Source organism: Euleptes europaea, chromosome 5 (assembly GCF_029931775.1).
Source record: "Euleptes europaea isolate rEulEur1 chromosome 5, rEulEur1.hap1, whole genome shotgun sequence".
Taxonomy (NCBI): Eukaryota; Metazoa; Chordata; class Lepidosauria; order Squamata; family Sphaerodactylidae; genus Euleptes; species Euleptes europaea.
This window is the reverse complement of record NC_079316.1, coordinates 48953832-48971703: the sequence shown is the minus strand read 5'-3', so window position 1 is coordinate 48971703 and position 17872 is coordinate 48953832. Positions and strand designations below refer to the sequence as shown.

General features: G+C 41.9%; 1 protein-coding gene across 1 annotated transcript; it reads left to right on the top strand.

Annotated features, from left to right (window-relative positions):
- Positions 1 to 3442: 3442 nt before the first annotated feature.
- ERFE (erythroferrone) lies at positions 3443 to 17247 on the top strand. Its single transcript, XM_056850239.1, has 8 exons — positions 3443 to 3625; positions 7068 to 7187; positions 9387 to 9489; positions 10605 to 10825; positions 11568 to 11676; positions 14312 to 14402; positions 15929 to 16007; positions 17034 to 17247. Exons 1-8 carry the CDS (start codon positions 3443 to 3445, stop codon positions 17130 to 17132), a joined length of 1005 nt encoding a protein of 334 aa, XP_056706217.1. The 3' UTR covers positions 17133 to 17247.
- Positions 17248 to 17872: the final 625 nt, after the last annotated feature.

Here is a 17872-nt window from a genome sequence, read left to right as displayed (position 1 = left end):
TCAGGCTGTACCATGCTGCTTTCCCTCCAATTTGACTTTTAGAGAACTAGAAAACCAACCAGAGTGGAGCACAGCGTAAGTATTGACACAACCCATTAAACAAAAGCAAAAATTACGTAGTATGAGCCTACTTAAGTCATAGACAGTACAAACTACACACAGTGGTACAGTTCCCAACCCTCGACTCTAAGCCTCTCTCTGAACCACATTGTTATAGTGCACCCTTTTTTTGCCATCAACTCGCAGCTTGAGATGTTCAGAGGTGGTTTGCCATTGCCTGCCTCTGTGCAGGGATTCTTGATGGTCTCCCATCCAAACACTGACCAAAGTTGACCCTGATTAGTTTCTAAGGTCTGACAAGATTGGGCTATCCTGGGCTATCCAGGGCCTTTCATGCATGGATTGTTTCTGTTGCCATCAAGCCTGAGTACTTCGGGACCTTGTTTTGATTATGCATGTATTTTCCGACCTTCAGAAGTCACCTTGCTCTCCCCTCACATTTTCAGGATGCTGCTTTACCCCAAATTTAATGTCTGCCTCAATCCTAAATCGAAAGCTGGCCCTGTGCATACTTGTCAATTCAAGGTGTTCTCCCCCCACCCATTCTCTCTTCTCCCTCCCTCTTTTCTTATCCCCTCATTCAACCCCACCCTTGGAAGATGGAATAGGATGATGCTAACTGGTCAGTTTCACAGTGAGTATTGATCAGTTTCAGACCTCAGCCTGATCAAACAGGTTTTTTTGTTTGAGACAAGCAAGATTGCTGAAATAATCACAAATGACTGGTTACACAATAATCACAAATGTGGCTGCTTATCATCCTAAGAAATAGTTTCATGGGAATAACACCTCCAGCCAGCTAGCAGCTCTGAAATCTCAACTTGATTCGGTTCCATAGATTCTGCCTCTCCCCACCCCCACACCCCCCATTCCAGCAGCTAGTTCCTCCAATTCTCGAGAATTGGACCCCCTTTCTCCCTGGTTCTTCCTCTATCGCTGCCTTGATCCTGCCTGGTAGTGCTATATAATTATTAGCCATTAATTGGGTTCAGGACCTTTGGCGGTGGGAAAAAGAGGCGAGTGACCTGAGGATTCCCTATAAGAGCCTGAGAGCAGCCAGGTTGCCCATGTGCAGGCATGATCCCCCATGGTCCCTTGAGGGCAAACAGAAAAGGCATTTGAGGGGGATCATTAGGTGAAAAGGACAAAAAGTTTAAATCAAGGCATGACTGGTTTCCAATATTACAAGGACCTGGTATGTCAATTGCATTGAATATTGGAAAGAAATGTTATGGGTGATTTGGGGGCGGGAGGGAGTCTTGCAGCGAGAAGAATGTGATCTTTTGCATATGTTCCCCCAGTTCTACTCAGGCTGTCCAGAAAGTTTTCTCTCCCCCACCCCTCTCATACCCTGCAGCCAGGTCGTTCCAGTAAGAGCCTGGCATGCAGCAGGCTGTTTTAAGAGACCCCGCTCCAGTTGATTTTTAAGTCCTCTCCACCCTCCTATTCCCTCATCCCTTTCTCTCCTCCCTTTGGTTGTGAAATGGCTGTGTGTGTGTGCCTTTTTTTTTTGCTAGCAAGACTACCGATGGAACTATGAATGTCACAAATGACTGTGTGAGTGTTTTTATGTTCTTATGACCTGTGAACTGAGTTATACAGAAACAAATTGGTGGTGGTAGTGGGGTTGTCCGGACCTGTATCTGCTTTGGCTGTAAAATGGCCACTCAGTTCAGATCAAATGGAAGAATCCTGCTTTGGGGCTGACAGGGGCTGGTGACGTATTTTTTTAAAAAAATACACCACAGCCAATTACAAAGCAGTGTTTTTAGGCGGAAGGGACTCACATGTGGTTCAGAAGCTTCACATTTCCACTAGGTATGCACAATTGATCACAAGGTACTCCTGAAATTTTTCGAAGCAAAAAGCCCTTGTACATACTGTTTTGAGAATTCGACTGCAAATACTGTACAGCTAGAGAGCAGCAGATCCGCATAAAAGCCCAGGTCAGGGCACAGCCCTATTACCTGTACAAAAAGCCCTCTTGAATAATTCAGCTTTGTGTCACTTGCGGAAAGCCAGGGAGGGTGGGAGCTCTGTTCCATGCAGCAAATAAAATAGTGAAAAGAAATTGGTCTCTTTACAAACAGTGTTGCAATGGTGAGAACCGAGAAATAAACCTGTGAATCAGAAAGGTATTTGATTTTAAAAAAATCTGTAAGAGGCCCCAAACGTAAACATCCACGTTTTGAGAAGTGGAACTCTCTTGTAACAACAACAAAATAGGGTAGTTTGAGTGCGAGAAATGAATACCAAGTGCACATATATTATCCTCAAAAAAAAAGGGTTTTTTGCAGACATGGCCATAGCTAGCATTACATCAAAGCAGGAGCAATGCAGGATGAATAGACACACACCCCTCTGGGTGAATTAATCAAACTCTTACTGGCTTTTGCAGGCGGCTTGCATGGGGGAAACGGAGCGCTGCGCTTTGTTTTGCGCCGGCCTCTCTCAATGCTTAAAACTTGCCCAAGCTGCATTCGGGCTGTCCGTCTCCCCACGCCGCCACCGGCGCTGGCATCGCAACGTGGGCCAGAAGCGTGCGGGCGATGCAGTTGGCTGCCGGTAGCTGGATCTCCCAGCTCCTTGGCTCTTCACCCCCTTGGCTGGCGCAATTATGCCACGGCTGTGGCTAGAGGATGACGTCAGCTCGATGCCCGGGAGGGGCGCCTGCGAAGGCGGGGAATTCAAGCTTATTAAAGGAAGGGAAGCCGCCGGCAGGAAGGCTCAGCCCGGGCGGAGGGTGTTTTTCCCGGAGCCCCGAGTCCTAGCGCGCAAAAAGAGGGGCCGCTGCAGAGAGGGGTGGATGGACGTGCCAGAGGAGGATTTTTGCAGTCTGCATTTAAAATCAAAAAGCTAAACGTGGATCCAAGAAGGAGAGGACTGGCTGCCACTACATCAACTGTTTGCTGCGGCTGTTTTTTTTTTTACTTCTGGCTAAGCTTTGTGAGTTAGAAGGGTCTACCGGTGAAGCCATATTAGGCGCTTATTCCCACCCTTCTTCCCCAACTCTGGAAACTGCCTTAATTTTTTTCCACCCTCTGGAAGCACCAGGCTTTTAACCCGTTGTGGTGGGAGCTTAATTAAGGGTCTCTTTATTTTGTTTGTCCCACCTTTCCCCCTCCCTCCTTTCTTTGAATTTTCTGAAAAAATTCAACGTTTTTGATCTGGGTGATTGTGATGTGATTTTATATATATAATGTAGGGTACTGTTGAATCCCCTCCCTCCGCCGCAGTTGGTTATCCTTTGTGAAATCTCCTCTGTGGAACTCTGTCACTGCATGTTTGAGCATCTATAGCCTAATTTTCTTTCTGCTTTTAAGAGGTCCCTGGCAATGCCTAAATCCGGGGCTCAGTTTCCATAGAAACTGTGATCCAGATGATGGCAGGACCTCGCCTTTCCAGCTGTCCCCTTCTACTCTTGGCCATGGGGCTTCTAGAAATGGCTTCTTGTGCTGGTTCTGTGGAAACTGAGAAAAATGGAAGCAGAAGGAGCCATGAAAAGAAATCCCAATGGAATGAATATCCCACAGGACAGAGAGCAAGCAGCCTCTCCAATGATCCGGTGAGCACATCTACTACTCCCCAGTTGGCTTACTCAGTCCATCCCTTGGTAATAACTGAAATGTATTAATTTAATGTAGCTGTTTTCTGATTCATTCTCCCAATGAGCGTGGCACAGAACTAACACTGAAAGAGTAGCGAAAGTAGTACCCTGTGAGGGGGCTGGATTTTACTTTGGGATGTTATGTAGAAGAATATTTGCATGAGAAAGTGTGTGTTTCTATCAACAATTTCAAATATCCATGGAATATGTGTGGGAGTCTCACTGCAGGTTATTTCCGAGTGCACTAAACATGCATACAGTTGTTGGGTTGTAAGTTTAGCTGTAATCCATTTTGCTTCAGCACTGTTTACACTGCAATTTTGGTATAGATCTGACTACTGCTGTTCTGTAACGGTACTATCCCACATTCCCTTGCATTGAGTAAAGGAGCATGGGAGATAATGCCACTTGGAAAGGACATGCTATCTAGTTATGACTCTCAAAGGACAGAAGTTATGCTTTGAACTCCCACACGCCTCCCTCAGATGCTTTGAAGTTTAGACTGAGGGATCTGGGCATGTGTTCTTCAGTACAAAGTAGTTTGGTTTATTCCAACATGAAGCTAAAGCTGCAGTCTTATACACACTATGCCCTCATCAAGTATAATAGGGTTAAGTTCTAAGTAAACATGCATGGCATTGGGTTGTACATCAGTGAAAGCATGTATTTTCAGAGATGCCAGCTAATTTTACTTAAGTCAAAAGTTGATGTTTGATTTTAATATATTTTTAAACAGTTATATCCTGCCTTTCCATTCACATAAATATCTGAGGCGATTTACATCATTAAAGACAGTATACAATTGTTATAATAATCCACAGTCACAAAACAAAAGGAAGTAGATTTAATTTTTTTTATAATTATATCTTGCTAAAGTCCTTAATAAAAGTTTTTACCTGGCACCTAAAAGATATAGGGAAGGTGCTTGACAAAGTTCCTTGTGGAGGATGTTACATAAACAATGTGTCATGACAGGAAAAGCTCAGTCTCCTTTAGAAACCCACCTAACTTTTACGGAAGGAGGCACTTCTTCTTCAGAAGAAGACCTTAACAAATCAGCAGTTTCATACAGAAGGAGGCAGTCTTTCAGATTTGTAGTACTTCCCCTGGTAAGAAAATGCTGAACAAGACTGGGAAATTCAGCAGAATCTGGAAAAGTATACAGTAGGTCCATGAAAGTCTTTACAAATGTTGCAAACATCTACATAGACTTTTATCACTGATGTGATGTGAAGATGTCATCTTACCAAGTCAATGCTGTAAGCCTATGCTCATGTGTGGTATAGCGTGGTCTATTACAGCTGTGTGTGTGTAAAGTGCTCAAGTCGCAGCCGATTTATGGCGACCCCTTTTTGGGGTTTTCATGGCAAGTGACTAACAGAGGTGGTTTGCCAGTGCCTTCCTCTGCACAGCAACCCTAGTATTCCTTGGTGGTCTCCCATCCAAATACTAACCAGGGCTGACCCTGCTTAGCTTCCGAGATCTGACGAGATCAGGTTAGCCTGGGCCTACCCTGAAACTTTTCTTGGCATCTCAAAGTGCTCCAGAATTGTGCCTGGGTTCCCGCACCTTACCGAGACTTCAAGCAACTGTGGTGAGGAATTTCTGATCAGTGAAATAGCACATGTGGGGGGATAGTTATAACTTATGTCCTAGTCCAGATCCATATCTGTCAAACTGCATCTGCTTTTTGCAGCCATCTTGGTACTATCACTTTGTGATACTTCTGCTTTCAACACTGTGGACAGATGTTTGAGCAGAAGGTGTGGACTGAACAAGGGACATTTTAGTTCTCTTCCAATTATTTGACTCAGTGGGCTGTTCCATACATAAGATGTGTATCGTCTGATTCCTTCATTAGCCTTCATTTTGTGACTTTGAAAAGTGTCACGTGAGATGATATAAAAATTCTAACGGGCATTAGATCCATGGTGGCCCATTCCAACATCATCATGATGTTGTAGTCCTCAAGGAGTGAATCTGTGAACCAGGACCAAGATTCTAGAAAAACAAAATTATGGACAATATAAATGTCCTATGCATGCTTCTCCTTTGTATCAGATACTAATTGTGGGAAACCAGCTATGGAAGAGAGCTGAATTTCACTAACAAGGAAGCAACTAAGCCATTGCAAAAAGCACGCCTAAAAATCCCAATGGCCATTTCAAAATGGAGCCCTTCCATCTCCCTCAGATATATGGGGAACTTCTAGGATTTCTACATTGGTTTGTATGGCAATTGTATAGTCAAGAATGATAGCTGTACAAACTAGAGAAACATATTTTAAAGGCTTTTTGGCCTTTTCTCAGCTGTTTTTTTTTTAATGAACCCATTAAGCGGGGAATGCTTGCAAAGTCTGAGGTGTAATTTAAACATTGGAACAGCAGCATTTAAATAAATCAGCATCCCAAATATTGCAAGTATTTCCCAGAATCAGAGCGCAGTCCAAAGCGCTCAGCCAGAAAAGGTTCCCTTATAGAGTTTGTAGAACCTAAGTGGATAAAATGCTCTTGGCATCCCCTTGGGAAAGTTATTTCCCAGGGTGGGGTACTATCACAGAAAAGGCTGAACCTCTAACACAGTCATTGCAGACCTCCAAAATAAGATATCCTCAGGAGGAAATGCTGGAATGACCTAATTTTGCGGGCAGTGTAGATAGGGAGAAGTGCTTGTTCATGGGCATCGATCAGTCTGGTGAGGTCAGCAGAATGACGAAGGGACCAATGATTCTGAATTGGATGCAGATGATAAAAGGGATTCCTAGAAACTACTCCAATCTATGCTTTTCAAAGAGCAGGGTTGGGTCTAGAAGCATCTCCAATCTCTTTGCTTGATCCAAGAAGGTCAGTGTGACCCCATCTAGAAAGGAGTCCAGCTTCTAACGACCAATATCATTCCCAACAAATGACATCTCCATTATGTCTGGATTCAGCTGCAGATTGTTCATTCTCATCTACCACAGATTCCAGAGTCAGCTGAATCTGGATTCTTAGATAAATGAATAAATGGGTATGATCGGCATATTGAAAATACTCAACTTCAGATTTCCTGATGATCTTCAGATGTCTTGTTTCAGAGTTTTTTAATCACAATTTTTGTTTTTAATGTCTTGATATTTTATTGTTTGATTTTAATAAACTTTCATTGTAAGCTGATATAAGGAAAACTAATATATAATAATAAAAAACATTGCATATACAGGACACTAACTGAAGTGTGTGAATGCACACATGCATATGGCAGGCCTCATGAAGATGCCAAGCAAAGTATCCCAAAGGAATGTTTTTTTAAAAAACATTGTTATCTTTTTTGCTTCTGTGTTCTCTGGTTGTCTGCGCATGTACAGCTGCACTGGTGGTAACTTTACCTTTTATTTTCTTTTACTGCTCATTACATGAAGGAAACAATTACAGGAAATGCTCACATTGACCCCAGGGATGCCTGGATGTTCTTTATGAAGCAATCAAACAAAGGAGCCAACAGCAAACAAAGGAGAAAAAGCAAATCCCAAAAAATCAGGGTAATTTTATTGCATTTGGTACATTAATATACGACTTTTCTGACCCTGCATTCAGGCAGTTTACAGTTCACAGAAACATATATGCCACAGAAAGAGAAAAGGGAAAATTCAGGTGATCTCATAAAACTATTCCAAAATGATCAGATGACATGCCCGCTGCAGGAGGTTGCTCTGTGAGGGCGCAGTGGCAAACAGCATTTGTTCCCACATAGACTGATGGAGAGGGACTGGTGTTTCACCTCTCGCTTCTCAGGTAGCCAGGTAGCCAGGTAGAATGGCCGCTGAGAGAGACACGCACCTCTCCTTTTAAATGTTTAGCTTTTCCTTTCACATTGTTTGCCTACCAAAATCAACCCCCACATGCGCACATGTTTTCCCCAGTGTTGGGTAAAAGCAGCTTGTGGGAGGTGGCAGAGGCAGTGATTTTTAGCACAAAAACTTCACAAAGGAAGACTTTAATAGTAATAGTTGCACAAAATAGAGTCTGTCCAGACAGTGGGTTCTCAGATTTTGACATATCAAGGCTCCTTAGCTCTTCATCAAAACAGATAGAGCCTTCCTACATGTAACCAAAAGTGCATAGTTGGCCTAGCAGTAGATCGGAGACAGGTGTGTGCTTTAAGAAGTCTAGAAGAATTATGGCAGGGAATTAAAAACTTTGTAAAAAAAAAAGAGGGTTGATCTTTAATACTTATGACTCACTTGAGAGATGAAGCTTCTTTATAAATCAGGCTGGAAAGGTTAGCAATCTGTCTTTATATGCCTGCTAATCAATATATAGATCTGAGAGGCTGTGAAATGTGGTGTTTAGAGTGTTGGGCTAGAACTAGGGTGGCGTGGCTTCAAATATCCACTAAACTGACTGGGTGAGCTCAAGCTAGGTGTGTGTTGAGGATAAAATGGAAGAGGGGAGAACTAAAAAGAGCCCTGAGCTCTTTTAGAAAGGATGGAATTAAAAAGGTAATAGCTGTAAGAGAACATAAGGGGCATTCCTATGTATTACAAACTAGCTGAGCCACTAGTTTGTAGTTGTATGCTTTTAGAAGACTCTATACAACCCTAGGTAGCTGTTCCGTTTTACAAAAATGGGCTCAGTTGCATATATTTGTGTGTGGCATGTAGTTAGCCCCTTAATGTGCTTCTTACATTCTTTCCACATACAGAATGACACCCAGTAAAGGACTAATACCTGTGTATTCTTTTAAACCAGGCAAATTATGCCGTCCCACTTCTCACATTCTTAGCTTTCTTGTTTCAGATGCAAATTTGTTTTGACATATTTACAGTTAATTTGCAAAAAGGCATGTCACAGTCTAAAGCTAAACTGTTTGGAATTTTCAGTTATTCCAAAGTACTAGGTTATTGCCAGCAGCTGGACACAGGGATCATATATCCCCTCTGTGCCAAAAGATTTGCATTGGCTGCCTGTCCCTTTCCAGGCACAATTCAAAGTGATGATTTCTTATCTTTAAAGTCCTAAAAGTCTTGGGCCAAGGACTGTCTCCACCCATATTGAAGGACTGTCTCCACCCATATTGTCTAGCCTGCCAGTTAAGAACCTCTTCTTGAAGCCGTTGTTGCTGTGCCCTGGCCTGGTGAGGTGAGTGGTGACCAGAGACAGGGCTTTTTCAGTGGTGGTGCCTCCTCACCTTTGGAATGCCCTCGCCCTTGAAGCTCACCAGGTGCCTACCTTACCTTTTTTTTTAGGCACCAGGCTAAAACATTCTGCTTTTAACTAAGCTGTTTAACTTTCAAACATTTTTTGGTCTTCTTCTGGCCATTTTAGGATGTTCAGCATGTATTTATGCTGCTGCTGTCCTGACTTGTTTTAGTGATACCAGACTGGTCTTTTTAAGGGATTTGTTCTAATGGTGTTGGCATGTTGTTGTTGTTTTAAATGATTGAGTTTTAATGGCTGTATTATTTTAGTTGCAAGCAGCCTCAAACAGGTCTCTGGAGAGGTGGTGCATACATTTTCCAAATAAATCATTTGGGAAAATATGAGCCATTTCCATGCTAATATGGTTACAAAACCTTCGACCAACTTTTTTTTTAATGTATAGCAAACCTATGGCAGACATAGAAGCATCCTTTAGAACCCAGAGATGTGAACCATGTCAAAGTAATTAATAGGTTTGCTAGCTCATTCTATAAAGGGGCAGTGATGTTAAGAAATGTTGTCCTGTACTTGGGTTCTAGTTTGGCATTCCTGGCCCTCCAGGGCCAGCTGGTCCACCGGGACCTCCTGGAGCTGTGATCAGTCAGGAGGAGCTGCTGCGGGAATTCCGGTTGCTGCTTAAAGGTATGGAACAAAAATTGCACACTCTGAGCAGGCCTACTAAAGCCAGCATGTAGGGAATCACTAATCAGGCCTTTAGTGATCTTTCTGGGCTCTGAGATTTTAGTTTTTGAGTTATTTACTTTTCTTCAGGACTAAGTTGATCCTAAAACAAAAATTGAAATGATTTTTTTTGCCCCTAAGTCTCATAACTGTAGATTCTTCTAAATCCTGAACATCAATATACTTGTAGTTAAATTGTAAATGTTGGCAAGGCTGACATCCCTCCAAGAATATGGTGTCTGAGATAGAAGGGTCTGCTCTGGGGAGATTTCTGTGTAGAATGGTGATGAGTCACACAGCATTTTTCACATCTGTGTCATTTTTCAGGTGGGAAAATATAAATCCAACTATGTAGATGATTTTAACATCAGTTGGTAAAATTCACTTGCCAACCGGTCAACAATAATCAACATTCTCTTGAGTATGCTAGTCTACATTTATGAGCCATTTTCCACCCATTACTGCCTTAGGCAAGAGATTTCAGAAAGGCAAGACAGAAATATTATAAATATGCAACAAAAATGTACTTATGAACAAATAAATGTCCCATTAGAGAAACTTTGCTTGGGGTCAATTCCAACACAGTTTTGGAAAGCAAATTCAAGCTGGAGCCAGGAGGATAAAATTGAGGGGGTAAGCCATTTTGGGTCCCCAGTGTATAAATGTCTAAAATAAATGACGATGCAAGCTTTGGCAGTGGAGTGAAGAAACTCTGAGCATGAAGTTGTTATATGATGTGTTATCTTGTACTAGAATGTTCCCAAGGACAGGCAGGTCAGCAATAGTCATGTAGCTTGAACCTGAGGCATAGTTATCAGGTCAACATTCATTCCTTGTTCTCCTTTCCTTGCTGCTTCAGAAGTGGATACTTTCCCTATTGAACCTTGGTTGTGTAAAAGAATCCAGACAGACCAACAATTGGGATGACCTGTGTTAAGATAAGAGTAGTGTGATTGCCTGGTCTGACTAGACTGGACCTTGCTGTTGTTGAAAGCGAGTGGATTTTGACCTTTAATTCCACAGAAAGCTTGATTAGACCCAGCCTTGTTAAGTGGTTTTGTGTTTTGGCTACTCAGGAATAATCAGGGAATGGGAAGAGTTTAATCTGAAATCCTGTGACAACTGCCAGGAGGAGGAGGAGAGAGACAGGAGAAAAGAGAACTTCTTGGCTCAGATAACTGGCTCACTGTTGGCAACCAGGGAACAGGGGAGAGTGGAGGCAGCTTTCCACTGCCGGACCCGGAAGAACATTTCCATTGAACGACGATCCCTTAAAGAACTTCATCTATACTACATAGTAAGTAGTGGGGGAAAGGGGATTATCTTTAGCTGGGTTGACATCACTTTTCTTGCAAACGTCAGCAAGAAGGAAGTTTGTTTTTATCTCAATAGCCCTAAAACAGGACAGCCAGCCATATAGACTTACCCCCTCTCCCTTATTTAGTATTAAAACATAGTAGTGTTCTTTAGAAATGCAAAGATAAGAGCAATTTTAATATGACACAGTATTCTAATAAAGTACTGTTATTCTTGTGATGCATGTATGTCATTTTCTTTTGGTCTCAAAACATGTTCCTTATTTTGGAGTTCTTCAAGGTGGCAGACCTTATAAATCCAAAGCCAGGATTATCAATCACAACTGATTTGATTTTGAGATCTGTAGAAATACACTTTGGATGTGACTTCTGATTTCTGGACTATTATAGTATGTTCTGCAACCAGATCTAAGCTGCTTTCTTAAATAAAAAACACTAGTGTTCTGGAATCTGAGAAACTTTAGAAAAAATGTTAGTTTACCTAATAAAAGCTTAGCGGGCTCTGGGTTCAGTCCTTACTTGTTCCACATTGTAAAAATTTACCATATTTTATTTCTTATCTCCGCTAAGTGTATGTTTAACAAATGACCCAATCACTTCTTTCTCTGATGTGAGTACATTTCTTTGGGCATCCAGTTTGGATTTTTACACTCAAACATAATATGGAAAGCTAGACCGATTTTTCTCTCCAGTGTTCATGAGCCTTTATTTCTTTGCTCCTAGCCTAAATCAGGGAAGATATTCCATCGTGGCCTAGGCCTAAACCTTACCAATGGTCAATACAAAGCACCTTTAAGTGGATACTACATCTTCACTGCTACACTGCATGTTGGTAAGGGCTTAAATTAAGTGGTATACTAAAATGGGTTATTCAGCATAGAAATACTAGGCAATGTGGGACTGTCAGATGAAATAAACCCATGGAGTGTGGGCATGCCAGTGCTAAATAAGAAATGTTGTTAAAGGCCAGTACATTGTGAGTACAATAATGGTTTGTGGAACCTGATTCGCTTCCCATATGTAGAAGAATGATCTTGCAGCTCAGAGGGATTAGTGGTTTGAAGATTAGATCTGAATATCAACCAGTCTGCCACTTGCTCAACCCTATGCTCAGGTACAGGTCTGGCCACCTTCTTGCTCCTTTTAATACAGGAATGTAAGGTCTGAAGGCACGACTTCCCTGGCACCCTCTCTCCCTTCCCTTTCACTATAAGAATGCCCAAGAACTTGACCTGTAAAAAAAATAGCAGCTCCTTTTGTGGTTGAATGCCATGCTGAGAAGCAGTTAAGACATTCAACTAGTTATTCCACTTGTCGTGTTCTAGGACTGCTTTATTTAGCGTGCGCGCACACACCCCCTTTGCAATGTCAAAAGCGAAATATTCAACTGTCTGTGTTTTTGGTACTTCTCAAACAGCTTTGAGTGTTAGAAATAGGTTTCCAATACAAATAAAGATTTCTGTATGTTTAGTATCCATAGTTTGGAAGCTGGATGTTATTCAGAGCTCCCCTGCCCCACTGACACCAGCCCTTGCAGATGACTATTTTACCTCACATTTGTACTTGATGAACTATTGTCTGGAGTACCTCTGTTGTCTACCATCCTGCTCTATGATAAAGTAAACTCTGCCATAGACAACCAAGCTACTCCAGACAATAAAACTCATCCCAGCACTGTTCAGTCTGTATAAGTTCTTAGTCTCTCTATTCAGTGAGTAAGAGAGATGTAAAATTTCCAGAAATCTCAAAGCCATGGGAAAAAGTCACCTTCCCTTTTTGTGGTGGTAGTGGTGGGGAATTTTGGGAAAAATCGAAATATATGCCATATTTACTGTCCTATCAAATCTAAACTAATTTAACTGCTTTAACAACATAAAATATATCACTTATAATAACTTGCTTAGCATATAAAATTGCAATTTTTGACATATTTATGTAATTTTAAAGTTATAAATATCGTAGTTTTCTACAAGCAAAATTGCAACTATACCTAACTCTTGAGATAAAACTGCAAGCTGATGTACCCTATGTTACATGTACCTTAATTTTTGCTATCTGAAAGGTAGAGAGAGCTCAGTTCTTAATGAAAACTTTGGGTAAATCAGAAGGAAATGGGACAGAAACTGCACCAAAACATCAGAGAAAAACTCTGTCTGTGGGTATGTGTGCCACAGTGGTCTGAGGAGAGGTCAAAAGGATAATAGAAGGTGTTCAACAGTTGAGAAGCAGTGAAAGCCATGCATGCTCTCATGAAGATTACATATCCCTCTAAGTGCAGAAATGCATCTTGGGTTTAAGAGCTGTTTATGTCTACAGAAGGGCCACTTCCAGTGCAAGCCACAAAGGGGGGGGGGCAAAAGGGTTGAGGAGGTGGGGTGACCCTGGTGCCAGCATAAATGCCATTTCCAATGGCATAAGGAGCATTTACATCGCTGCCAGGGCACTTAACGCCAGTGCTGGGGAGCGGCACGGCAAAGCCTCACATAGGCACTGGCGCAGCCCAGGCGGATGCACACACTGATGCATCTCCAGTGCAGGGGCCAAAGGGGATGGCGCCAAAGGGGGCATTCGTGGGGATGGGCTGGCATCAGTCAGCTCCCTGAGCCCTTTCGGCACTGGCATGCCCACATTTGCCAGCGTGAATTTACGCTGGCAAAAACATAGGTGCAGCCCATGGAGCTGCATACAGTGGTTCAACAGGGGTTGAGGGAGCATCCCTGTTGGGTTGCTGGCCGCAGCACAGCAAGCTGCTTAGGAGGCAGTATGGCTGTGCCATCGTCGGCCACGGCGTAGCTCCCCTCCCCCTCTGGATTGTGCTGCCTGCTTTAAAAGCATTTAACTCATTCTGAAAGAGTATTTCATAGGAGTTTTCTTTTCATTGCTCCCAAAATTTCTATTTTTTCCATCAGAAAAATGGGGGGGGGGAGAGAACCTTGGAAAACCTCCCAAAAATGTGTTTTCCCCAATGTTTTCTGCTTTTTACTTCATGTTGCTAGTGATTAAACTAAATAAAGCAGATAGGACAGAAGAGGGGAATCAGAGGTTTTTTTTGTTTATTTAGAAAATGTATATTTCTCCAGTCTAGAGACCTACTTTAGATTTTATGACATAGTAGTGATGGAGGGACCAAATTTAGCCTCAACAGAATCTTGTCTCAGTTTCAGTTGGTCCTTTAAGTTTTTGAAATGCTTGTTGGTAATTTTTAAAAGATATGGAAGCCAGAACCTGGCACTTGAACTTGGATATCATTTGTTCAAGTGGGCCTTTGATGCCTGAGTGGTCCTTGGAGTGACGATGAACAGAAAGAGGTGGGCCAAAAGACTTTTTGTGTAGGGCTTTTAAACACTAGGGTGTGAAATAGTTTAAGGCAAGAAGATAAAACAGAATTATGCAGTTGTTGTGGCCAAGGATTTATTTCCAGCTGCAGGTACCGCGTTTTGTACCTGATGTGTTTCTGCCTGTCGCAGCTAACAGGAATCATTCAAACAAAAGCCAGCCACGAACCCAGGATCGCCTGCGCTTGCTTATCTGTGTTGAGTCACTCTGCCAGCAGAACATGTGAGTATGTATATGCAGAAGTCTAACTATGGCAAGAAAATACATGTTTTCTTCCTGACCTGCCCAAGAGTTTGAGAGTGGATTGTTATAGATTTTTATCCTTATCCTCTCAACAGTCCTGTGAGGCTGGTTAGCCTGAGAAGGGACTTATCCAGGGACACCGTGTGAATTTACAAGTAGACATCTTAATTGGGTTCTTCCACATCCAAGTCAAATACTCTGGCTCAAGCGCCACACCCTGTTGTCACCTCAGCCAAGGCCGGAGTCAGACTTGGCGAAAGGCAGGAACAAATCAGGGCAATGTGTTGCGTGTGTGCATGCATGGGCACTGGCTACACTCCCTTTGTAGTGTCCCTGCTCATGAGGAACATGATGCACTTCATAGCAGTATCTACCTGGTTACATATAGTAAGTGGGAGATCATGAACACACATGGAAAACTAGAAGTTTATTGTGTATGAAGGTTGTTCTACACAAGATTTGTAACTCTTTGTAAGCCATTTACCATGTGAAGCAGCCATAGCAAGAGTCTCTCCCTTGATATAGCACATTGCTGGTAGCTGCCTGCATTGGGCTACAGCCTCTTATTATTTGGATAAGGCAGTTATCTCAACCCCACCACAAGGAAATATCTCTAGTAATCCTCCACCTGTGACCCCATAATGGGAATATTATGGCACAGTTTTCCCCACTGAAAATACTATCGTATTCCAGTATGATTACTGAATTTCGTTTTCTCTCCTTGCCCTACACTTTAGGATGTTCACTTTGTGTAAGTGATCTCTCCCTACCCAGAACATGTCTGTCTACAGCAGGGGCGTTGGTAGCATATATAGAATGTTTTCCTCTCACTCCCCCCCCAGTAGGGTTGGGTATAGGCATGAATATACTACCCTGGGAACCTTGTGTCTGCTCTTGTTCCTTCAAGATTGCTTTGAAATGTACTGTACCAGGAATCCAAAGGTTAAGTAAATCATACTGTTGGGACATGCTTTGAGCCTCCCCTTTATTAGTTTGGCCTTAGTTCTGCCCCACCACACACACACACCATGACCACTTTGGACTGAAATCTGGTCACACCACTGATCTTACTGAAAAAGCTTCAGAAAGTAGTCATCAACAACTGATGGTCTTGGAGAGAGCAAAGGTTTCCCTTTATAGATTACATTTCGAGGGCAGGCAACAAATTTGTTTCCTATACTACATACTGACTTCTCCACACTACACACTTGACAAGTTACAAATTGCCATACCACCCCAAACACACCCAAGGTATCTTGACATACATGGGAATTCTTACCTGCTTGCTTTGGGCAAGCCAAGTTCCTGTGCAGTATGACACTTTCACTCAAAGCAGTAAATTCTGTCTCCCAAAACAAAAATTAACATTTCTTTTAAAGTACAACGCATGGTTGCAACCCTCCTAAAATAGTGGAACACATATTACAGGGGCTACTTGAACACATTTTTAAAGGGGAGGTGCATCCATTACAATTGCTGAAGATAATGGTACCTCTTGCTTTCAGTTCGTTGGAATCAGTGAGCGGAGTGGACAAGTACAGCAAACTTTTCACTATTTCAGTCAATGGAATTCTCTTCCTGCAGGTGAGCATTTTCAAATGCACAAATGCTGCTAAAAGCCATAAACATGGAACTGGGTATTTTTGGCTGCAATTTCGCAGTGGGTCCAATATAGGGCATTTATCATTACATGTATACAGGAGTAGGTAATTGAATGACATGATTTTGGCCACCCATTTTCTCTCTCGTTATCTAGCATGGAAATAAAGAGCCCAAGGGCAGATGTTATTTTAAACCTCAGGCTACTGGCAGATCTTTGGGATAAAGATTAACATTTACTGGGGTCCTCCTGCCTCATTTCAATAGACGAGATTGGATCTTTAAGATTAATGCTATGCTGGACAGAAATTCAATCTCTCACTGTAGATTTTTCCCCCTGGTTCAAATTATTTAAAAAGGATCAAAGCAGAGCTTCTTATCTGTCCAATATAATTCTTTCCAATCTTAGAATGGCTTTAATATCTGTGTAATTTCAAACTGTGCCTTCTGCCATTTTAACAGGTTGTTATACAAAAACACTGACCATAGCTCATCTGTGTATTTGTGGAGCCTTGGTCCCAGAAGACTTTCCACATTAAATTTTGTTTACCCTATGTATAAGAGCCCAGAAATACATTTCTAGCTGATATTCTAAAGGATATACATTCTTCTCCTGTGGAGGAGAAACTAATTTTCCTTCTTTCCTATTTGGATCAGAATGTCTTATGCACAATTTGTCTTGGCAGCCAAGAAAATGCAGGCCAAAGCTGTGTCTAAAGGCTAAACTGTTCTAAATGTATATTGTAAAAGTGTTTGTGTTTTTAATTGTGTTAAAAACATTGTTTTTGCTTTTGCTATAGTTATGTGTGTCCTTCTGTGTGTCTAAAATTGTAATGGCCTTTTCAATTAAAAAAACCCATAAAGGAAAAAATATAATCAAAAAAATACATTTACTAAATGGTTCCTTTACAGTTGTTTTAAGGGGAGGTATTTGCAAGTAACCCTTAAGTGGTAATTTAAACACTACAAAAGGTTTAATTCATTCACTCACCTCTAGCTTCTTTCTTGCAGGCTGGCCAATATGCTTCAGTTTTTGTTGACAACGCAACAGGATCACCCCTCACAGTACAAAGAGGGTCAGACTTCAGCGCTGCCTTCTTGGGCCTCTGATTGGCCCACAGGTGCCCCTCATTAAGCTAGAATCCAGCCCTAAGCTAAGTTTGTCCTCTTCAGTCACATGGGTCTTGACTTCAGAGAGATGTGTATGGCACCAGCAAAACTATAAAGCAGCACAATTCGTATTCATGCAAGACAGACATACCCCATACTGCTGCTCCTTGGTCAAGCATTTGAGGTGAAAGAAGAATCTCTCATACATGTAAAACTCAACCCAAAAAAAGGAGCATGTGATTCAGTTAGTGTCATTAACCTAGTAATTCCTCTGTTGTTGAACATTTATTGTTTGATGTATGTTTAATAGTCCCTTTATAAATGGTGGTTTTCAAAATTAGTTTATCCTTAAGCATATACACACACATAGCCATGTTGAGACATTACATACTTAGGTTACAATCCCTTAGTGGCCTATTCTTTCCTATGTGCCAAAGGATTTTTGTCTTGGCGTGGAATTTTCCACCTGCTGGTCTCTTACCTCAAAAAGTCAGGACTCTTTTACTACTTTCTGCATAGTGCCCAAATGGTCATCATTTGCAATTTAGGGAAGTTTTGAAGTAAGCACTCGGGTTCTTATAGATCCTCACTGCTGTCCCAAAAGCCTTGTGGCCTTAAAAACATCTAGCTCTAAGCCCAAGAGAGGAATAAGATAATATCTTGAGCCACCCATTTTGAACCTAAGAGTTTATCACAGCAAATTAATGGGCTCAGCCATGCATTCATTCAGTGCTCACACG

Coding starts and splice junctions, on each gene's coding strand:
- ERFE (XM_056850239.1), top strand. CDS start 3,443: ATGGCAGGACCTCGCCTTTCCAGCTGTCCCCTTCTACTCTTGGCCATG. Junction 3,626..7,067: donor GCAGCCTCTCCAATGATCCG/GTGAGCACATCT, acceptor CATTACATGAAG/GAAACAATTACAGGAAATGC. Junction 16,008..17,033: donor ATGGAATTCTCTTCCTGCAG/GTGAGCATTTTC, acceptor TCTTTCTTGCAG/GCTGGCCAATATGCTTCAGT.